Source organism: Uloborus diversus, chromosome 7 (assembly GCF_026930045.1).
Source record: "Uloborus diversus isolate 005 chromosome 7, Udiv.v.3.1, whole genome shotgun sequence".
NCBI classification, from domain to species: domain Eukaryota; kingdom Metazoa; phylum Arthropoda; class Arachnida; order Araneae; family Uloboridae; genus Uloborus; species Uloborus diversus.
The window spans coordinates 126941006-126965877 of record NC_072737.1 but is presented as its reverse complement, the minus strand read 5'-3'; the positions used below and the strand labels follow the sequence as shown (position 1 = coordinate 126965877).

The following is a 24872-nucleotide window of genomic DNA, read 5'->3' as shown; positions in this document are numbered from 1 at the left end:
CTAACTTTAAAAAGTGTGATGATCTTCATTTTTCATCATTGAAGAGTCTGTTCTAGGCTAGTCTCTAAACAATTCTTCTTCCATCATGCTAAAAATTTTACTTATAATTGAAACAATTTATTTTTTGTTTTCTACAACCAATACAGATAATATAGAGCCAACAATACTGGAAAACATTTATCATCTAGTCTTGTGTTAATTTCATTAGAAACTGAATCTAATATTTTATACAATACGTTAAATCAAGGTTTGACTTTACATCATCATGTGCATTTTCGTTACCTTTTCTAAGTTCATTTGAATATTCTTTGCACCTTTTTTAAATTCTATTGAAGTAAGATTTTTTTTGAAAAAATCCACGCTTGGCTGAAATATACATCCGCGTGAAATTCATTAATAGTTTCACATGTAGCTTAAACTGAAGCTTGAATAGTCCAAAAATTAAGGATAGCTGATGGAAGATGTTTTGATAGAGTAAAGCATTGCTCAAAAACTGTCCGCAATACAAACAAAACGAATAAAAATTCACATGAAGACACGTTAAAGGACATTAGTTTCTTCATTATTGAAAGAATTGTTTTCAAAAATCACTGTTTTGAAAATATCGAGAAGGGTTTTTATGGTTTAAAATATCTTGTGTTGTCTCTTGAAGACTTTCTTGTGTCACGCTAATAATGCATTGTTAAAGAGCCCACAGAAAAGATATTTGTTGATGTGAGTTTTTTTTTTTTTTTTCAAAAATAGTATGTATTTTTAAGACGTATCTATGAAAGAATACTATGCATTGAGCAGTTAAAATGTGTTTCTAGCAGAAGAATGTGATGAACACTAAATGATGAACATTAAATAGACACACATAAAATGTGAGCGTAACAATGAATGCAGAATACCAAGGCATTTAGTGAAAATCATACAGCTACACCACTGCACGGACCTCTCATAATCGTCGTTACACAGAGCACACAAGAATGAATTATTTAGCCTATATGAAGTTTACGTCTTTAGTTAAAATTAACCATGATTCTTCATCAGTTTTTTCTGTTCTGAAAAGGCCGGTAAAGGCTTGATGAATTTCTAATTATTTAAAAAAACGAAAAACACTTGCTCATATATGAAAAAATGTCGAATTTCTTCAACCATTACGGAGAACCAGCAAGATTCTTTTTTCATGAACATTGGTTAGCGATTTGCGTAAATTGAATTCGCTCGTTTTTTATCATTCCTATTTACCGCCCCTGGAAGGGCAGTAAAATCGATCTACACATCAAGATTCCCGCAATGTGCTTCTTATCAGGAGTTTAGCGGAGGTTTTGAGTTAAAATTTATTTCTTTTTTGCGGATAACCAGCGACGTATCACGAAAACACTTGTTTCACCACGCGTGATTATAGCAATCTTCGCTTCTGTTATTTCTCAATAACAATACTAAGGAGGACTAGTAGTTTTTTTTTAATTCTTTCCTTTTCTTCTATGTTTCCCCCCCCCCCTGTTCTTTTGTCCTTATCGTTTGAGACAGTGAGAAGCAAAGGGATGTAAGTAGCAAAATTAAAAATTTGGGGAAAACCAGTACAAATGGTACTTGGCTCTCGGCGACTCTATCCCCACATTTCATGATGGCTAAATCATGGCCCCACTTGATTCCTATAGGCCGTGTCAATCGCTCAAACTCATGGCAGCAAAGAGGGCGCTACAAGGAACCCCTGTTTCCATAACATTGCCATTGATTGGTGGATGCAAGGGTTCCGTTCAGCGCCTCTTGCGGTCAAAATGGGCGACGTCCAATCAAATATAAACAAACTTTGATACTTTCACATTGATTGGTGGATGCATGAGCTTCATCGGTTTAACACAGAAAAGTCATAAATTGTCAAGGCCCAGCAGGGCCGGACTAATACTCCGTCAGTCCGTGCCCCGGCACGGAGTAAAGATTTTTGAGGGGCGCAAAATTGCCAAATCAAAATATGAAAAATATTTGCAACTGAGCTGCTGAAAAAAAAAAAAAAAAAACTAATTTCTCTGGAAAAAATACTGGCACCATCTACAAATGAAGAGGGCGCATCGCGATATCCCTTTAGCTATTCTATAACCGTAGTCTGCACAAGTTTGAAGTAAAAGAAGTTAGTTCTTTTATACTAATTACAGAGATTTTAAAATCATTTTGTCATAAGTAGGATCAACACCAGCAGGGGCGCCTCGAACTTAAATTTTTAAGAGGAGAGAACTTTTCTGCCGAACGGAGCTCTAAACTTTTCAGAATGATAAATTATGGATATTCACACATGTGCTTACATCTTTAGTAAATAATTACATTTAGGCATTTTATTATTTCAACTAGTGGTACCCGCACGGCTTTGCCTGTAATAGAAAAATTAAAAGGTTTTTTGGTTCGCCTGTATATTTACAAATAATGTATGGTGAATTTTCTCGCCACTTGGCTTGCACCCATGTTACGGTTCCACGTTATAATTTAGTATCTCGCCAATTGGCTTGTGTCCATGTTACAGTTCAACGTTATGATAATTTCGAAATTTATTCGTCTATCTTATGATATTTTTGTTCTTAAAATTGGAATAGAAAAAGACCGCATCGAATTTTCGAAAAATCACTTTGAGGTGCACACCTCCATGCTACAAACTAACTTTGTGCCAAATTTCATGAAAATCGGCCGAATGGTCTAGGCGCTTTGCGCGTCACAGAGATCCAAACATCCAGACATCCTCCGGATATCCAGACAGAGAGACTTTCAGCTTTATTATTAGTAAAGATTATGTCTCCAAATTTTCAGAATCATCAGGCAAATCCCGAATTATGAAATTTTTGGAAGATTACAGTGACTTCCCATCGGAAAACAAAATTTCGCGGTTTTTTTTTTTGCAAACAGAAGCGAAAATTGAAAAATCCGACGTAAAAAGATTTTTTACAAGGTTTAAAAATTTTTATTATGACGGGGTTGCGAAAATTAAAGCCTCGCGAAAAAAATGCTCTTACAGTATTCAGTGCAATTTGGAAACTCATGGCACGCTTTAGACTAAAAAATGTATAAATTTATAAATAAACAAGATAGCGTCTGGGGTGCTGATGTTTTTCTGTTTCTGTTTTTCTTACTTTCATTTTTTTCTTACCATGAAAATCTCAAAGCTGAATGCTGAAAATGTATATGCCGTTAAAATATGGTTCAAACAGATAAATCAAAGAGAGAGATAGAGAGAAGTGAGATTTAAACGATTGATATGAAAAGTCGCACTAGAAGTTGTTAAATGGTTGAAGGGAAAAAACGAAGGTTAAAACAAGAACTCTGCAGGAGATTAATGAGACACGATATTTAAAATGAAACATAGTAGAAAAATGACCATAGTTATCACACAAAAGTCAAAAATAAAATAAAATAATAAATAAATAAAAACACCTCCGTCCAAATCAATAAAATATACTTCTGGGGATGTAAGCGTTTGAATTCAAACATGTTAAAATGTAAGGTAAGAGTGAAAATTAAAAGTTTTAATATTTCCGGTTTTAGGACTGTATTCTGAAAGAGTTCCCAGGGTAAGGTGAAACCCTAGAACCCTAAAACCTGATCCCTATAACATCATCAAAGATTGTCTAAAGTTGTTTTCGAAACTTTAATTTTGAAAAATTCCCGAGGAAGTCTCCGCAAATCTTACCCCTTACCCTAACGTCGTCAAAGATTGCTTACAATTTGCGTAATTATAATTTCAATTTTGAAAAGTTTTCGCGGAAGTTTTTACAACCTTCCCTTTCCACCTTTAAAGGTCGACTTTTGTTTAAACGATTTCAATTTCGAAAAATTCCGAGGGGAGAGGCACTAAATTCTCCTCATCCTAACATCCCGAAGATCGTCTAAAACTGCGATTTTGGAAATTAAAACTTCTGACAATTTACTAATGAAGATTTCTCCAATCCCATTCCTTCTCTTACAATTACGTACAATTACGTATTTTGGACGAAAAATGTATGGGGGATGATCCCAGATCCCATTCCGTTCCCTTACTTTAACAAGTGTTGCCTGCCGACCGAGTGGTGTAATGGTTAGGCGTTGGCATCTTACGCCTGAAGACAAAGATTCAAACCTGGCTTTAACCGATGGATTTTCAAGATGAATAAAATAGACAGCTCCCGGGTCGTATGATTTTGCGGCATGTGAAAGATCCTTCGATTATTCGTTTGGCTTGAAGTACTCTCGGGAAAATTAAATTCCCAGCTCAGTTTCGCATTGTAAGAGCCCAGGTACCTCCTTCTGATACGGATGCTACATCGGGAGATCGCACTAGGTCTACAAAAGTCAAAGCCTCTAACACAGTCTCATTAGAAATAAATAAAAAAAGACAAAAATTGCTAACAACTGCATTTTTTTTTTTTTTTTTGGAAAATTTTCCTCTCTAGACGCTTTGACAACCTCTTCTTCAATTCTCTTTTTCAAATTTTGTGTACAGAATTAAAATTTTGAATCGTTTAAAATTTTGTTTTGAGCCTCAAGTTCGGAAAATTCCAAACTAAGGTCCCCTTAACATTCCTTCTCTTCCATCATCAAATCATCAAAGATTGTCTAAAATAGCGTTTTCAGAGCTACTATTCAGAAAACTTTCCAGGGTGTAACCCCTAGACCCCCTATTTAGGCGCAAAATTTACCCATGACGCAATGTTCACATTGCTTTTTTTTTTTTTTTTTTTTTGAGCAATCAGGAATTGCTTATTGTTTTCACTTGACCGTTGAACGACGTCCCGTCCCTTGATTTTATTTTTCTATTATAATGCAGGCGTCCACGTGCCTCGGAATCGAATTATTTAGAAACGACCGTCGATTGTACACAATCTTTTTTTCGCGAAAAAAGTATTCAGCACACAACATTCAGCACATAACAACCAGCCCCTGGCATTCATTTGAATTTTAAAGTCTTAAATTCTAATTTTTGTTGCGATAAGAGCCATTAGTAGAACCCAAGGAGTAGAGTCCTATCGCAATTCGTGATTGCAGAAAAACATAATCTGATTTCAAAATCTCAAAATTCAAACTGTTTTATTTATTTATTTGCACATAGAAAAAGGATTAGTAATATGCATGTAACACATAAGCATAATTCTACTAATTCTAGATTCCACATAGATAACACAAGTCCCCTGATTTGTGAGCTCTTAGCGCTTCGCGCCCCCACGCCACAGGCCCGGATTTCTATTCCCGGGTGGAGCATGGTTGAACACAGCCGTTCATCTCTTCAGTGGGTCGATAAAATGAGTACCAAGTGCACTTGGGAACCAAACACAGGGGGTTCCGCGTTAGGCTGACCACCTAACCGGGTCGTATGCCTTGCAACCCAGAGCCCCTGGTGGCCTGGTCAGGAAAACTGAGTTGGGCACAGTAGGCCTCGGCCCTCATGGACTGTCGTGCCGCAGGGTTTGGCTTTTTTACTCCCACTTAAACCACAGACGTTAGATCTACTCTCTCTCTCATATCGCTGTCTTATGAATGGAGAATTTGAAATCACCGTAATCAAATCTGTCAACCGATTTGAAAATTGTTATTTACAATTTACATTAATTGCCAAGTTACTTTGACACATTTTATGTGTTTGCCTAAAAAAGATCATGTGTTTTTTTCATTTGTTGGGGGGGGAGGGGGGCTCTTTATACATGCAGTTCAAAAGGGGCGCAATTTTTCCCTTTTGCACGGAGTGGTTCATAAGCTAAATCCGGCCCTGGGCCCAGTAAACGTCAGCGCCATCTAGTGGGGTCATGGCTAAATCCACTACGCACTTACACAGCAGCCCAACCAGAAACTCTTAAAGGAAGGGAGAAGAGGGGTCTTTTATCTCTTAATATTAGGCAAATACATTAACATACTTAAGCTAGCAGCATGCTTCGAGACCAAGGGTTGTGGTAGTAACATTTCCCGTTGGTCTTGGCACTCCCTCAACAGTTATTGAGTGTCTTGATCTAGAATAAAATTAATTCTCACGTGAATAACTAAATTTCTGTTCCATGTCTTTTATAGTTTCGTAAATTAAAAGAACAAGTAAAGAGACTTTTGATAACCGTGGTTTAAAAACACCAATTTCCGAATTTTATGAATTACTATTAACTATTATTTCTTTAGAAAGTACAAAAGAAAATATGAAGACCTTAATTCTTGGGATGGAAAAAGTTCTGCTAAATCTTTCTATCAATTTACTAAATGAAAACGTTCTCCCGGTTTATTCTGTTCTTTTCGATTTCAATTGCCAATTGGATCCTCTTTATTCTTATTAGTTTTGAGAATAGAATGCTCTTGAAATATTCCTCGTTTTTGTAGGCAATAGCTTAGATAATCCTAAATTACATTTCATGTGTAGTTGGATATTTTCTCCTGCACTGAAATTGCTCTTTCAGACGTAAGCTTCCGCTGACGTCTATTCTAATGTCTATAATTCTGAAATACTTGCTTAAACTGCAGGGGAATGTGGGGCAAAGGAAAAAGGTAATGTAACATTTTATGGCACATTGAAATTTTTCTTTTTTCTGACTATGAAATGATAAACCTTGGTATTCGAATTCTAAATATTAATTGAGACCTTCTGATGCTCGCAGCAGTACTTATTTCTTTAACACTAGCCGCGTGGCCCGGCGTTGCGCGGTCTACCTCGAAAATAAAAATTGTGTCAAGTAACAAGTGTTCAACAATCAGACTTGAATAAAAGGAAAAAAATAGAAACTTTAAAATGTTCCGTCAACGTGTAGAAAAGAGGAATTTTACTACTCAAAATTTATATTTAGACTTCTTTGAATTTGTTTAAAATTTCAAAAGTTTTGTCATTGTTGTTCATCACTTACTAATTTATTCACATATTGGATTAATCATTCATAAGCTCAGTTCCTTTTTATTCATTCAGCAATCACTTCCTTTATTCGTTCATTCATTCATTTTTTATTCGTTCAAAGAAAAAAATTTTAAGTTATTAAATAGTAAATATTTCAACAGAAAAATATTGCGATAACCGCTTTACCTCATGTATGGGGTAAAGTAACAGCTTTTTTACTTTTATTTGAAGGTAAAAATTTAGTGCAAAAAAAAATGAAATATTGCGTTTCAGTACAAATTCTATCATAAAATATATTGTGATTGCCTTTATATACTTTAATTTTTAAAATCAATATCAAATTTCTTAATTTTCAAAAATGTAATTTATCTCAAGTATTTCATTTTGTCCCGTTATCTCCTACGTTGTTGTTACTCTATTTTTATCACACAAAGATAAACATTTTATTACTTGGATTAGTTCTAATATTTTAACATTCATATTCTTCCACATGTACTCGCTTATAAGTTAAACTCCTCTTATAGAAAACACACAAGGGCTGAACAAAGTGGTCCCAACATTGAAATATATCTTTGGTTCAAAAAATTTACAACATTTCTTAAACATAGAGCAGAAAGTTTTGTTATTACAGTGTACCAAAAGGTACTAGAGTTCACTTGGTGCATAAACACGAAGACTGCAACAAAAAGATTGAAAATTGCATTTTTCGCTAAACATTTACAAAACTGGTCGATATAAATGCATATAACTCTGGTGCAACAGTATAACGCAATCACATCACATAAAACTCTTTGATCAGATCTGTAGTGCAAATTTGAAGGTAATAGCAATCTTAGTTTCTAAAAAAGTTATTGTTTGGGTATAAAAATTCCATGAAAATCCGCAGGAACAGAAGAATTTGTTTTAAATGTAACTCTTGCCAATTCCTTCATCGTCTTTGCGTCCAAGATAATCAATGATACTTTTGTCTCGTCGTCTATGTATAACAATGTTGCCAAAACCACTCCTGCAAAAAAAAAATCAAATTTTAATTTTTATGTCGCAATTAAGGTTACAAGTACAAGTTCGTTGCAGTAAAAAAAATTGATAATTTTGGGAAAGTTTCATGGGAACACGTATGAAATAAAATACATATTGTACACATTGAAAATCATGATATAAATAACACTGTTAAACAAAAATTGATCTTTTTTTTTCCTTTAATGTAAAGCTAATGTTTTGTTTAGATACACTCATGGGTACACAAAAGAATAGAGAAAATGTTTACTTCAAAATATTACTTTTCAAATAAAATATTGAGCATAATTTTCCGCGGAATGGGTCCCTACTTGTTTCGTTTTGAAACTAACAATAAAATCACACACACAGGTAGGATTTCTTATGCGAAGATATTCTATTATTACATGTTTTGAAATTAATTATAAAACAGTTAACGTGCAGTACAAAGTGTCGGCTTTTCCATGGAATATCCCTATATTTTTAGGATAGGAATACACTCCTTCAGCGTCCATGCTATTTAGTGGATCTGCCACACTTCAAATCACTATTTACCAGTCAATTAATTAATAGCAATGGAAAGAGCATACTAAAACAAGTTTCTAGACACATAAATTATTTTCCCTCGTGTCCCCGTTATCAAAATATTAGGCCTTAAAGTCTGCCGAATGTTTTAAAGAAAAGTCGCCAAATTAAGCGATTTTTAGTGAGGAATGGAAAACATCTTTCACACGCTTTGCAGATGAATGTCCTGCTGCACTTCAGGTGGTGAAATCGCGCGGAAACTTCAACCTCTCGCTAAGTCTCTTAGTTTGGAGTTTTTCTTAAAACTTCGGCAGACTTTAAGACCTTATCGTCGCCTCAGAGCAACAGTAAGATATCGAATCCCAGAAATAACACTAAAATGTCTTACTGTTGCTCCGAGGTGACGTTATTTATCTCGATAATGGAGAATCGAGGGTAAATAGTTTTTGCACCAGCAAAATGTCTCAATATGCTCTTTTGAAAGCTACCAATTTAAACTTTTTTCATTATTACACTATCCCTGTGGTTCCCTGGTTAGGACAGGCTGGGATAACGTTGTATCTTGGATTTCTCAAAGCAAATTAATTGCTTTCGCTCAACTACTGAACTTAATGCTTGCAAAGCGGCGATTCTTTAGCCGCTTCTTTCTCCATATGACTTGATATTGTCATATGACATGGAGGATGACAATTTTCTGCACCTTGAAAATCTACCGACTGGTGCCCAGGTTCGAACGCGAAAACTTGGAGCGTTAACCAGCCAACCCCTTACTATTACGTCACCCTACTGGTAATCGTATGAGAATAAGATTTTTCAGTAGGAGTAACCAGAATTTCATTACCAGAATCCTCTTCTGTGCTATTTGGCTTCAAAATAAAAACTGGCTCTGACGGAATGGTGCCAACTTCACTCCAAGAAACTACTGTTTTGTTTTCTGTGTTTACTTTGATCTGAAAGAAAAGAAAAATCAAACGATTACGTTTAACGATGTATGTTAAAAATGCTTTTCAACAATAAATTTAGATATGTTTCTTCAGGGTTACATTGAAATAATATTATATAAAAAATTCAAAGAAGAATAAAACTACACGCAGTCCAATCCTATTGAAATCACTGAATGTAACAGCGAGTTTTCATTCTCGGACGCAATTTTACTACAGTCGGATCCCGACTTACGCGAGGGATGCGTTCCAAGACTCCTCGCGTAAGTCGAAATTTCGCGTTGTGGAAAAGTGTTGTGTATATGATTTTTTTATTAACGTACCCAGTCATTATAGACGTTTAAACACCTTTTAAACTGTTTTTGACCCTTTTTTCCGTTTCTTACATAAAGAGCTGAATTTTTACCGTATTTTTAAAAATGTTGCATTATTCAACATAAAATACTGTAACGATGCACAAAATCAATGATCAATGGGAGAGAGAGACATAAAAATAAAACAGTACGGTACGTACAGTATGTAGTAATAATAAAGCATTGCACTGTAAGAGTACTATACAATAGATTAAATAAGTTACATTTATAACTTAAAAATCGAAGATGACGATTTATCCTACGCAATCTGATTGTTATTCTAATATATTTTTAAATACAGTAGCTTCACATTTACTTTTAAAACATTTACATCTATGGTAACAGGAGATCCCCTGGAGTTATACGGATTGCCTTATCTTGAATTTTAATTATACGTATGAAATATTCAACCATATCTAATTGTCGTGCTACCTTTGACCCACTTTCTAGTTGTTTAAGCGTATTAAGAATCTTTACCTTTTCTTAAATTGTCACAAACTTTCGCTTTTTGTTTTCATCTTAAAATTTAAGATGAAATAGCGTGTCTAGTTTTGCGCAGTTAGTGATGCTGAAAGGATGAAAATACATTCACGAATTAATGTTTAGCAGTCAATAACAAAGCTGCAACTTAGCATCACGATTCCTTTCCAAATATTTTCGAGTTGAGAGCGAGAAATTCGCTTTAGCCCTAAAATTCGTTGCTCCGGAAAAACTCGCGTTATAGCCATTTCGCGTAAGTCGGATGGCGTTGTAGCGAGAGTTGACTGTAATACCAAATGACTACCTGAAGAACTTATGGTCTGAAAAGCATCTTCTATTTATCTATCTATATTTATCTGTACTCTAATTATCTATGTGTATATCTATCTATATTTATATGTATCTATCTATATCTATCTAAATGTATCTATCTCTATCTTTGTATCTATCTGTGTATTTATCTACATCTGCGGTTTCTATCCACACATCTCTCTATCTCTAGCTATTTATCTCTTTCTAACTATATGTATCTATGTATTCAGATCTGTTTATCTATACAGGGTGTTCCGTTTTAACCTGCAAGACCTTTATTTTCGCAGCTGTTAGTAGTAGATGTATACTTCCGATTGCAAAAATGTTTAAAATCAGATTCAGATTTAAGATGTTAAATGTTTGAAGCAAAAATAAAAAAGAGTCAAAAAATACAAAGTTTTTAACTTTTTATATGGGCCCCAGGTCCTCTAGCTAATATTTAGAGAAATAATCTCCACTGAAAACTATTACTGACACAAAAAAAACTTGACATTTGTACGACCAAAACTCAAGGAGATATTCCATTTCGATGTTTTAAGGGACCATACAGAAGATGCGATTGGAACTTATCGCCCTTTTAGAAGAATGACAGGCCGTCAAAGTAAGAAAAATAAGGTTTTTATATTTTTCATTGCTATTCATAAATAAATGCAAATGTCATGCCGTGATACGTAAAAAACCCGACAAAACCTGGAACAATTTGAAAAACTATGCACACATATCATTTTAAACACTTGTTAACTGCTATATTTTCCCCCAAAAGGTGTTATTGACAGTTAGTGAAAAGTAATCTAAGTCACAAAACGCTGCGTTTCATATCTCGGTGAATATTGGTCGTACTATTTTCAAACTTTTTGTGCTGGAATTATTTTTCAATGGAGATTATTTCCCTAAATATAATTTAAGGGAACTGGTACCCCATAAAAAGTTAAATTTTGTATTTTTTGACTAATTTTTATTTTTACTTTAAACTTTCAATATCTTAACATTGCATCAGATTTTGAACATTTTAGCAACTGGAAGTATATTTCAAGGACTAAATGTTGCAAAAATAAAGGTCTTGCAGGTTAAAACGGGAACACCCTGTCTATCTATCTATCACTAGCTATTTATCTCTATCGATTTCAGTCTCTGTATATATCTATCTGCATCTATCTTCCCCAATCCATCTGTATCTTTCTATCTATGTTCATCACTATAAATCTATCTCAATCTGTAGGTAAAATTTAATAAAACAGCAAAATAAGTTAAAGAAAAATACTTTACATTTATTATAAAATTGGGGTTAGAAAAAGTTTAAAATAAAGCATAACAGAAACATGCAAAAGCAAAAAAGTAGAAATCTTACCACTTGAGCACAATCAAGTACATCGTCTTTTCCCATTGCATAAAAATATTTGTATTTTCTTCCATTATGTTTTTCATAGTTTATTCTCGGAAGCTCTGGAGACCAATAATCTAGACAAAAGATATTTAAACACATATTTTCAGCAAAAATCCAGCTTATTTACAAATTCCTGAAACCGCAGTACAATTTTTCGAAAATTAGTATGGAGGTTCTGAACCATTCGGAGAATTATAAACCTATAAAGGAAAATTAAATATTTTACAATTTTTAGAAAAAACCTTACAATAGCTTGAAACACACTGTTCTTTTATTATTTAATCTATAAATATACATAAATGACTACTTCTGTATGTATGTCCGGAGTAAGCTTTAAAACTACTGGACCGAATTTAACTGTTTTTTCACCATAGATAGCTACATTATCAGGAAGCAACTTAGGCTATAATTTATTTCCAAAAATTTAGTTTAAAAAAGTTATGATGGAAAACAGTAAATTTCATGTAATTTCCCCATTAAACGATTAAATATAAAACCCATTGTTTCAAAAAATCGTTGCTTTACTATAGCAATATTAAATAAAAATGTAAGGGCTTCTCTGGAGCAAGCATGAAATTTATTGCTTTCTTAGGATTTTTATCCTCATTTATGTCAATAATCGAGAACGGAACTAAGTGAAAAGACGATTGATTTTAGCAACAGTTGGAAAATAGAAAGTGTTTATTGTTTAAAATTACACAGGCCTGCGAAGTTCAGGTCATGAAAAAGTGACTGTACGGTAATGAGTGACTTTTATTCTATTAGGTGTGTTGATTTCAAATATAACATCCATTTTTCCCAATCATAAAGAGATTTTCACCGATTAGGCTTTAACGTATAAGCCGAAAGGTCTATTTTTTCTATTCTGAGAGAAAGGGTCTTTTCAAAATATGTGTAATTTTATTACTTACAAACGAGTTTATGCATCAAACATACAATTGCAAACAAGTTAAATATATTAATTTCATAGAAATAAGAACATAGTAATAATTAATCATAACGATTCAATTATAACGCAAGGCAATCTTTTCAACTGACACTGTTTTTGCAGCCAAAGACTACGTAATAATATTTCTCGGCTTTCATTTCACCATGTAACCAAAATATAGCAATTAAAAGAATCTTTAAAACTTTTGTTAAAATGTAAAATAATCCACTAACTAAATTATGCAAATCTATAAACAGCACAAAAAGTTCCATTAGTTTGTCTTTGTACACCATTTCAAACACTGGGCAAATTTTAATACTTATTTCGGAAGAAAATGTTAGCATCATTTTATGATCACCAAAAATATCTCAGTATTTGGCGACAATATCTCTTTGACGAAAATTAGTAACAGACAATTTTACAAAGTAGGGCGGGGTAGCATTATCCAAGGTATCCCAAAACGATTACCGCAAATTTGGTACCATTTTAAATCGCACCCACAATAATTGAAATTTCCCAAAATAACTAAAGCATGTATAGTGGGATTATGGGCGGCTACACTTTTTAAAGCCGTTTGTATATCAATAGCCGTATGGAAAAAGTTTTAGACTCTGTTAAAAAAAATATTTACTGATAAATCTTTTTAAACAAGTAAAATTTCATATTTTTGGAAATTCTTCAAATTTTTATATGCTTAAATGTCGTGTTTTCGTTTCTAACTGAATACTATTTTGTTCTTTATACTTATTGCTATGATTTTTAATCACGTCAAAGCGACGTATTTTGAATTCTTTCAGTTAAAACAGAAAATGAATGAAAGTAGCGATTGTTTCTCACAATTATTCCTGACCCAGGCAACACCGGGTATTTTTGCTAATGCATACATAGTTTCAAGAAAAACTAAGATGGAACCAAATTATTTTCCTTTCCTGTAAGTTATTTTAACTTAATTCATTTTCGCGTTATTTTTTCGAGATGATGATATCTCAACGCTTGCACGAACCTAGCTGAGATTTCGATATTGTTTTGTAAAAAAAAAAATTATACCAAGTACTGTAATACGAGGATTGGAACTGAAATAGTGTAAACTATTTTTTTCTTCTAAAACAAAATGTACATGCCACCAAGTTTTACAACCGTCCAATATAGTCACATTGTGTACAACCAATCTCCAGCGATGAGGAAGTCATAGGGCATTCGCAGCCAGCGCCTGTTCTCCTGATAGGTTGAATGAAGGAGTTTATTGCCGCTAGAATTCCTGGAACAGTTCTGAAACGAATTATGTCGTGATTTTTTTTTTTTTTTTTTTTTTTTTTTTGTCTTAGGAATTAAATCAAATCATGAAGTCTTAAACATAAGCCTTCATGACTTTGACTTTAACTAAATAATTATTCGGTGAATAGGGAAACATAATAGTAATGTTTCAACTTTAACCTCTTCCTTTTCTTTAGGATGCATTGAGATGTAAAATTTGGTGCATTGTACCCAAGACTCTTTGGTACCCGGTTACTCTCCCGGTTACTCTTTGAGAGTAACCGGGTATCAAAAATGTGACTTTATGACTGTTATCGAATGATGTCCTGATTTCTTTTACCTCAGCGTGGTTTATTTTTACCCCAGAGACTAAGTGTTAAAGGAAAGCACCCCGTTTATATCCCCATAAATTTGACTTAGGTAAAAACTTAGGTAAAATTAAATTGACTAGGTAAAATTAAATCTATCAATAGTTATTCAGTTATCGTTGAGTTGCATATTGTCAATAACCAAATCTTCATATTGCGGAATATGGAGATAATGAAGACATGTATGTATTCATTTTTGCTACATCGTTTTTGTGTGCAAAATATGTCGGTGTAATAAGCAGTTTTTAAAATTAATTTCTAAATAAAATTTTAAAAAATTCACTTTTTCCTGTTAAAATTTCTCTTGTCACAAAAATACTTCCATCCGACTGATGATAAGCACATGCATCTGACTTTTCCAAAGTCACCAAGTTCTGACCTTCATTCTGCAATTTTCAAAAAAATACACATAAAAAATCATGTATACTAAAATATCTTTAAAAATTGCCGTAAAAAGTGCTGGCATCTTTATTACTGATACATTTTATCGAAAAATCACATTTTACAGAAACATGTGGCACTGCCATCGTTTACTTTTCAGGTATAATTTACTGTAACACTTTCTGAGTGCTGAAAGCCCCCCCCCCCACTTCATTTTACTGTAATATCTACCTTAAAACTCTCCTTAATTTTTATCAGTTCATAAATATTTTATTCGAATGGAAATTAACTGTTTTATATCATTATGTGTACTATGAAATGTAATTTACTACACAGTGAATAAACGCCAATGTCAAAATGATAATTTTTTTGGCAACACCAAAATCCATTACACGGAATACCTGTAGCTCTTAATATTACTATTGGCCACTTACCTATGAGTTCTTTACGTTACTTTTTAGTAATGTCGTAAATATTCTCTATCCAATGTTTACAAATCAGGTATCTTTTTCATTTTTCTGAGAACTACCAAAAATATACACTGGCAGACAAAACTTAAGAACGGATGTTAGTTTTAACGAAAGGAAAAGGACATTTTCAAGTTTTGAGTTTAACGCGTTTAAAGTTGTGGTCCTAGATAGGCTTTTCATTGAAAAGTTTTTTTGAATACCATATTTCTTGCTCCAAATTAGAGGGAAGGTTCACCTACACTGTTAAAAATTCAGGAAGATTTTCTGGTAATTGTTACTGTAAAATGGCGGATTTACAGCATCGCTGATTTTTACGGTAATTTATACCGGAGAAATAAGCGATCCCAGCTCCAATTGGTTGCTGTGGCCTACCGAGGAAATCGTAAAATTTTACAGTAACATTTGATTTTTACGGTTATAGTTACCGTAAATGTTCCGGAAATTTTTTAACAGTGTACCATCCGTACTGGTTGTCTCCAGATTTTTCATTCTGGGACTTACATCCCTTTGCTTCACACTGCCACAATTAACAATACAACAACAGCAACGAGTAAGAATTTTGCTTTTAAATGTCGTACAAACTGATTTTATTCAACTCCTGCAAATTTTATGTTACTCATCGTGTTTGCGACAAGAAAGCGGATTACAAAAAGGAAACTTCAAGCTGCCGCCGAGTTGAGAAGATATTCTTCGTTATCAGATTGTTCTATTGCCTGTTTGAACAAACAATTGATGCGTGTACCACTTCGAAAACTCTCTTATTATCAGATTGTTTTGATTCTTTGAAAATAAGGTTATGCCGTCAACGGATTTTCTTGAAACAAGAAAAAGGCCGATAGCTCACAAATCTAGTGAAGATATGTAAAGAAAATTAAAAAGGAAATTCATGATTTCAACCCCACAGCCATTAGGTTTTTTTACCCAAAATACGCTTACAAGTTTAAATTGTTCAACTCTATTTAAGACATTTTATTCATTTAGTATAATAAAAAAAATGTATCAACAATTTAAGTTCATGATTTAAATTTACCGCTACAATGCTGATAAACCATGAGTACGTCATATAATGATTTTTTGAAGGATCATAATTACAGGGTGTCTTGAAAAAGACTGACTGTTTTCAAAAATCGATAACAGGAGAACGGTTAAAGATAGAAAAGAAATTCTTGCAGAAAATTCATGTTGTGGGAGCTAAATTTTTTCCCTCAGAGCTCCAAATTTTAGTTCAAAAATGTTTTAATAGATGGCGCTGCATACAACAAGCTTACTATCTGCAGCGCCGTCAAAAAAATTAAACTAAAATTTTAAACTCAGGAGGAAAAAATTTACGGTCCACCACATGAATTTTCGGCAAGAATTATTTTTTTTATCATTTACCGTTTCCCAGCTATAAATTTTTGCAAACAGTCGGTCCTTTTCATGACACCCTGTATTTAAAATAACAAAGCAACTTCTGCTTCTTAGAACTGCCACTGGCTCACTTAAAAACTGATTTTCTATATTTCTACTTTACCCAATGACCCTAGGCGATTTGGTAAAGTAGGCCATTTGGTAACAATCAAAATGTGGGAGTAGTAAGATGTTGATATTTTTCAGCATGTACATTTACTGCTAAAAAAGGATACGATGGGGACGCACTTAAAAACGCTTTTAATGGCTTGAAGGAAGGAACCCTCGAAAACCAGTATAAAATTCGCAAAAGCTTGAAGAGTTTCAAAAGCCCGAAGTCCACAATTCTTAGCTTGCCGAAATTCGACCATAGAACTACTTTGGTAACTTCATTGGCAATTAACTGGATAATTACGAATATTTATTTCTGTTTTCCCAACGAATTAAAATCTTGTCTCAAATTGGCAGGATACAGCAACTACAATAAAAGCTTTTCAAGTTGTAAGTTTTGTGAAAAATTAAAAAGTTAGTACTAAGGAGTCATCAATAAATGTCACGCTTTGAGGAGAGAGGAGATTTCCTGAAATTGTGAGTTTGTGACAAGAGGGAGGAAAGAGGGAGCGACAAGAAGTGTGACTCCACACTTTGGTTTGAATGCATGATTTTTTTAAAACACTTTAAAGTATGTTTTTGGCTTTAACCGTCTGTTTAAATCATGACAAAAATGCTTTAAAGAAATATGTTGTTTAGTTTAGGTATGGTTAATGGTTGAACCACCACTTGGCAACATTAGGTTTTAACTGAAAAAACAACAAATAATTTAGCATTAAATGCCCCAAAACACTGATAAAAATTGTTAAAATGTCTTACTATTTAAGTAGTAATCAAAAGTTTACAAGCGCGCAAAACTATAAAAAATAAGTCTCATATTTGTGAATGCCGAAAAACATCGAATTTAGTTTTCCATCAGTTTGGAGCATTTACAAGTTCTATTTACAAGTCTATTTAATACATTACAAGTCTATTAACAAGTCTATTTAATATTACAAGTCTACATATATTTTAACAAATCCTTTACAGGTCTATATATATTCTAACAAGTCCTTTACAAGTCTATTTAATAGCATTTACAGTGAGTATTTTCTCTATTACATTCTATAACTTATTTTTTACTTCTTATCGGCAACTACAGAATTCCAATAAGTTTTTATTGGAATTAAAAGATTAAAATGGATTTACTGACAATAGGGTCGTTTCCAAAATTTTAAAAGTATTTTTTTCTGAAAGAGCATGCTTAAAAATATAGGATCTGACCATTTTTTAAATAACTCTCCACTTAAAAATTCAATTAATGGTAGATTTTCATCATCTGAAAAGTTGATGTTGAAATCCCCACTCAAAATCATCGGCTCGTCATCAAAGCTCTTCCCAATTTTATCTTGAAGTAATGCAAAAGCGTCTTTAGAATAAATAAATTTTCATACAGAAATTCTTGTATTGCGCTTGAAAACTTATCCGGTGAAATATAAACCGCAACCATAACAATTAGCTGTCTGTTTTCAGAGTAGTAACGACAAATACACTGTCTCATCGATATCAGAAACATTGTTTTTTCTCATTTCAAAAAATACCTAGCGCCAAAAGAAGTTTTTACTTCAGAAGTATTATATGAGGGTAAGGATCGAATTCACGGTGAGCAGCTTGTACGATTCTTGATCGCGCCACTGAGCCTCGTAATCTTAACGACAAAATCGCATGTAAAGGAGTAGAGAGAACTCACGCATGCGCTGTATTCCAAATGTTTGTGACGAATTTTCGGTGTCTTGAAATGGATGGTTTTTCCCCAACACAAAAGTGCTCAACGTGCGTGTCTAAAGAAGTTTTCACTTCAAAAAGAGAAAAAATAACCCATTAATTTAGAGACAACTACAAGAAGGTCGTTTCCGAAATTTTAAAAGTATTATTTTTCTGAAAGAAAAAAAAATATAGGATCTGACCATTTTTTAAATAACTTGTTTTAAGTTTAATATTTAAAAAAATACTTTAATCGGTGCGCTATCATTGTTTACGCTTCTGCCGATGATATCACAAATGATGAAATGCCATTCACAGAGCAAAATATTTAATTCGCATCTTTACTCATGTGTATTGCCAACTATATGGTTGATAGCAAGCGTAGAGCGCAATATTTATTTCGCTTCCTGATTATCATAACGTGGAAACGAGGTTGAAAGATGCGCCAAAGGGCATCATTTGTGACGTCATAAAAACCACGTCTTGTTTGAAAAATCGGACATTTAAAAAAAATAATTAAAAAATAAAGGTCTATGTTATTTATTTATTTATTTATTTATTTATTTTGCTTATTCTATTAATTTTAGTGACTAAAAGTAGTACTTTTGACTGAAGGAAAGAACCCCATTGTTAAATAAAGACATTCTTTGTTCAAGAATATGCGTGTAATAGAGCATGACTTGTGACAAGGGGAGAGGAGGGGGTATTGAAAAGGGGACACTATGGGACAAATAGCGGAGAGGGCGGAAACAAATATTCTAAAAAAAAGTGTGACATAATTTACTAACAGCTACAAAAATATTTACCTCTTTCTCCACAGAAACATCTAACGGAAGAACGTATCTGTATGCTTTCGACTTAAACACAGCAGGAATCTGCTTTGGGCTGCTGAACATCTCTTCAAGTGCTTTAATATACATGGATTTTACCACCAGGCCGTCCTCGTAACAGCACATGTCGACAACTAACTGATTGCCTTCTTCATACGCATTGATATGGTGAAATACGAAAAAGGCTGAAGTGATGTACACAGTGTCCAGTAGGCATCCGTCAGACCTGCGTACAACATGGAATCGTGTCTGAAATAAGAATGTTTTGATTCTTTTTAAATTATATATGCGTAACTCTGGCCTGGATTACGATAACATGTCATGCACCAACATAAATTCGTGATAAATTTATTCTATTGTCACTATTCGATGATTTTTATGCAAATATTCGTGCTTTTCCTGACACATAATTTTTTTCTTTTAATTTTTCCTTCGTATATTTGTTTGTGTTTATTAAATTAAATTATTAAACTATCTATAATTGGGGCAAGCCCAACCTGGTGGCATTGTGAAGGCTTCGCAGATGCTAATAACAACATTATGACTCTGCCAGGTTACATTTGCCTCAACTATAGTTAATTATTCTATGTATTTAATTTTTGATTGTTATTGGGTATAATGTTACAAAATATTAAGCATTCCTCAAAGTTTTTTTTACTTAATTTTACGAAGTAAAGGAAGTATTGTATTTGCGAAAAAAAAATTTACCCAAAAATCGGTCTTAATTTCCATTTGGCTCGCCTCCGAATGAATATTGATTTTTTTTTTCAACCCGACCACACGTGGATATATGCCTAAAAATGCATATAAACACCCGAAATATCAATTTTGACGATCCCTGAATAAATTACAACGAGTTTTCTCGTGACGTCTGTATGTACGTACGTATGTGCGTATGTATCTCGCATAACTCAAAAACGGAATGTCCAAGAAAGTTGAAATTTGGTACGTAGACTCCTGGCGAGATCTAGTTGTGCACCTTCCTTTTTGATTGCATTCAGATGTTCCAAAGGGGTTCTTTTACACCTTTTTTGGGGAAATCATTGTTAATTTCAATGCAAACTCAAGTGGTGTTATAATTTGGCAAACACTTGGCCATATATCCCCAAGCTTTTGGTCGCCAAGTTTTTTCGCCAACTTGGAGGCAAGTTTGGCGTGATTTTTTTTTTTTTTTTTTTTTTTTTTTTTTGAGCAATCACGATTGCTTATTGCTTTCATTTGACTGTTTTTGGCGTTCCTTTGATTTTATTTTCCCGCCATCACCCTCTGCAGCATCACCGTCGACCGGCTCCTCACGATGCTACTCCTATAGCGAAAGCCATCTCGAGGTTGCGTCCATATCCTACACACATGTATACATACACACACCTACACACACACATATATACATACACCTACACACACACACACACACACATATATACATACACCTACACACACAAACACATACACACACGCATACAGACACACAAACACATACACACACACACAGATACCCCCATACACACACAAACACACATACACAACTACCCATACACTCATGCCTAGACACAAACACACATGACGGACAGACACACACACACTCGTGATTGCGAAAAACATAACTTGAATTCAAGATGTCAAAATTCAAATTAATTTTTGATTTTGTTTTAATTTCGTTTCATTTTGACCACTATTTTCGATATTTAGAAAGTAACCACTGAATCACATTAAAATGTGCAATATTGGAAAATTAATTTGTATAAAACGTTTTTTTTTTTTTTTTTGCTTCAGTTCGTAACAAACTTGGGATAAAAATATGTAAAGTTTCTTTGCTTACTCCAGGGCTATATTATCATTAAATTGGCGGAAAAGAAAGTCATGTGATGCACACATCAGCTCGTTTAAGTAAAAATTTTTGTGTGAGGACTTTTAAATTCTTATTCTTAACCTGTTTGTGTGACGGAAGTGACGTAGTTGCTCATTAATTGTTGTCAAAAACAAGGAAAAATAACAGTACTTATAAAGTTAGTTTTGTTAATAAATTTAGCAAATTAATTTCAAGGCTACAGCTAAGCAAGCATAAATTTTTGGATTTTGTTCATTTTAAATTTTTCAACTAATGTATAAGTTTTCGAAGATTTCTTTTATTCAAGTCAAGTCATCATCTTCTGGGTGCTTAATGCACAGATTTGTTTTTGATAAAGACTACAACCAGAGGGTTTCGCCTCCCTTACGTATAATATATTTTATTCCATTTTGTACAGAACATATTTAAGAATTTACAGCACACGGAGAGGAAAGTGCAACTGGACCGAGGGTTTGAGTCGAACCCACAAGTGTGTGAATTAGACCAATCCACTTCTGAAGCCCCAGTTAAGTCATTCGTTGAAAAGTTTAATCCACATTGCTTAAGTTCAACTTTGAAATTAGTTTGTTAACTTTTATTTATAAACGAGAAAATCGCCCGTCAAGGTATGACGGGTGAAAATTGCTTCTACATTTGAACGAAGTTGAAATTGTAACCCTAACTCCAGTGGATGAACACTAAACTCCAGTAGGTAGCGTTCACTGTTGACCATTATTTCGTTTCTTTATTCCCCTGAAATGACACAGTCTTGCCAGTAAAACAGTTAAGTTACCGATTGAGTTCAGCCTTATCACAATAAAGCCTTTCCCTGCATGTTAATCATTACCAAAACAAATTATAAAATTATTATGCCGTGGGGCGAGTTTCATTGTTAAAACACGCGGGTTACACAATCATCGGCTATTATTTGTATAAGGATTAACTTTATAATTACTACAGTTATTTTTCCTTGTTTTTGGGAAAGAGTAAAGCGGATTTCGAGTATTTTCTCTTTGTTTATAATTTGCTTTCTTCATTAAAATATACAATTTTGCTGTGGATATGCCTGATTCAGGCGCAGAAAGAACAAGTGCTTAGCGTGATGAAAAAGTGCGGTGAAGTGACAGTTCAGAATGTAAAAAAAAAGAAAAGATTAAATTCTCACTTCAATCGTGTATCTTTACGACACACATTTTTTTTTCTTTTTTTTTCTTTTTTTTTCAATTTATTTATACTGACTTATTTAATAATTTATTTCTTTACATTTGCATGAAAGTAGGTTAGTACTAGGCAAAATATTATGCATAAATGTGTGATAAAGCAATAAGTAAACACAGAAAGTTGAAAGTAATATACACCGAAAAAGTTCAGAAGACAAAGCGCAATCCTGATGTTGCTCTGTTAACAAATATTCCGTTACTTAATGTCATGTGCAGGGTTGCCAGGCGTCCCGGATTTCAAGGGACAGCCCCGTATTTTGAAAAATATTCCCGCGTACCGGGAAACTTCCATAGTAAACTAAACAACAGGCTGTCCTGTATTCTAGCAAATAACAATACTTTACAAAACGAGATAGTATTTTAAGAGGAAGAAATGAAGTAAAACAAAAAATGTGAAATAAACAGCAATAAGAAAACCATGTGCGGCAGCAAACGCAAAAAATTGTCTTCGTTTTGATTTGGTTTGTATTAGGGCTGGGCGATATACCAATATATCGTCATATATCGATATATAACTGTTATCACGGTAACGATATTTAGATTTCTATCCGTCCGATATATCGGTTGAAACGGAAATACGGGACATAATTACGGAGAAATTGAAATACTGACTCAAAAATGCATAACTTTTTATAGTTCTGTATGATGGATGAGTGCTTAAAATTTCAAGAAATTAACTGCATTCTTCAATCAGTTTTTTTTATTTTTTATTATAGTACAAGGGAAAATTAACAGTGCCGCCACTAGTCTCCGGATCCTATCCCCCTAAAAAGATTTCAAGAGCGGGGCCCTTCTAAGGACCGTGCCCCTAGTTTCAGACAAGACTGATATGGCCTCTTGTGGGCCCTGAAAAGTGAATGCGTGTTGATTAAAAAAGTATCTTAATGCAACAATTAAAAATTAACCAATGGAGGTATCAACACGGCTCATGATTCTAATTAAACGTAAACCATTGATATTACGCTGAATAAAAGGCTTGCGAAATATACTGAACAGAAACGTTTGTATTAAAAAAGAAATGAAAAACGAAAAAAAACCTAATGAGATTAAATAAAATACACCGCAAGCTCAATCATTTCCATCCGAGCTGTCGTCTAAAGGGAGCGCAACTCATTGCTGAATGAAAATAGCTTTATCTTCGATAATAAGAGGGAAAATTTTTATTCCATTCGTAACACGAGCCATCACTTGAAACGGTAATTCAATTTTAAAGCGTTGTCGCCGGCAATCCTGAAAATGAAACTGAAACTTTTGGACTTCTTCTCGCCAGACATTACCGTTAATGCGCAGACATAGTGTTTTTTGTGAAAGTTGTACGCATTAACGTTAATGCGATGCCATAGTGCTGTTTGTGAAAGTTGTACGCATTAACAAAGATGGAATTGAGTTCTATCATGCACAAGCATGGGTTCTTTGTGAAAGTTCTACGCATTTTCGGAAGAGTAACAAATACCATGATTGAAAAAGCTGAGCTTGTCGATTGATGACATTTATTGGATGGTTTACCAAGATTCTCTAAGACCATCGGATAAGGATAAAAAGTAAGTACAATTTTTAAGCATTTTTTTTTATTTACTAATGTAACATAAATGAATAATATACATAATTCGTGGATTTTAAAAATCATGAAAAATTTCATTGAAATAAAAAAATCTCTTATAATTTATTTAAAAACGCCAGAAAAAGAAGTTTACTGCATTAATTAAGATAATATTCAGATTTTTTCAAAAAATATAAACAAATAAATAAATAAATAAATTTTTTAATTTTTATTTTTTCCTCCAAAAATATTTAAGTTACATATCAAATTGCAGTGCATTTATAGCTGCATTCTTTAAAGATTTATCATTACGTAGTATTTTACTTAATCTTAATCAACTAAAAAGTAAAAAGTCTTAAAGCAAAAGCTATTAAATGACTAAAAACATTTAAACAAAATATTGAAATTAAAACTTTTTCGTTGCGAAGCATTTTTGTCATGCATTGAGCTATACCATTGAGCACACCCTCCTCCTCCCCCCTCCAGGAAAGTTTTGAATTGGAGAAATAATTTTTATTTGGAAATGTTTTTTGTTGTTTTTTTATCCTTTTCACGCCCCCCCCCCTTCCCCAAGAATATATCGATATATCGAAAACATCGATGTTTCGAGAGCGATACATCGCGGTATTAAAATTCTGATATCGCCCAGTCCTAGTTTGTATGTTTTTGTTTTGACGGCAGATCATGAGGAGCCGAATGATTGCTTTCTCTTTGCTCATTGATTAATGTTGAAAATATATATCTGCGCATGCGTCGTCAATTGCAATGAAAACGATTTTTATACTATGATAGGCGACATTTTGTTACCTTCTTTTAGCTTGATCAAATCATAAAATCCACATATTTGTTAATGGTATACTAAAATTATTTCACTCATTCAGATTTCCTCATTGGCTGGTGTGGCAATAAAAGGTTTTGCTCCACGCACTAACGTAGGCAGAAAAATCTTCTGGGTGGGTTTTGGATTAAATTTTAATCCAAAACCCCGTCTAAAGGGGTTTTTATGATTAAAAAAACACCGTCTGGAGAGGTTTTTTGATCAACCGTCAAGGGTTGGTTTTGTGATCAAAA

The 24872-nt window shown here is 33.5% G+C and overlaps 1 protein-coding gene across 1 annotated transcript in view; it reads right to left on the bottom strand.

Annotated features, from left to right (window-relative positions):
• Positions 1 to 7494: 7494 nt before the first annotated feature.
• Positions 7495 to 24872, bottom strand: part of LOC129225938 (carotenoid-cleaving dioxygenase, mitochondrial-like) — a 53229-nt gene continuing 35851 nt past the window's right edge. The window contains exons 6-10 of the mRNA XM_054860485.1: positions 19190 to 19462; positions 14633 to 14735; positions 11764 to 11873; positions 9171 to 9279; positions 7495 to 7814 (exon numbers count right to left, since the gene is read on the bottom strand). Of these exons, the coding sequence (XP_054716460.1) occupies positions 7657 to 7814; positions 9171 to 9279; positions 11764 to 11873; positions 14633 to 14735; positions 19190 to 19462 (753 nt within the window). The 3' untranslated portion in view covers positions 7495 to 7656. The remainder of the gene's footprint in view (positions 7815 to 9170; positions 9280 to 11763; positions 11874 to 14632; positions 14736 to 19189; positions 19463 to 24872) is intronic.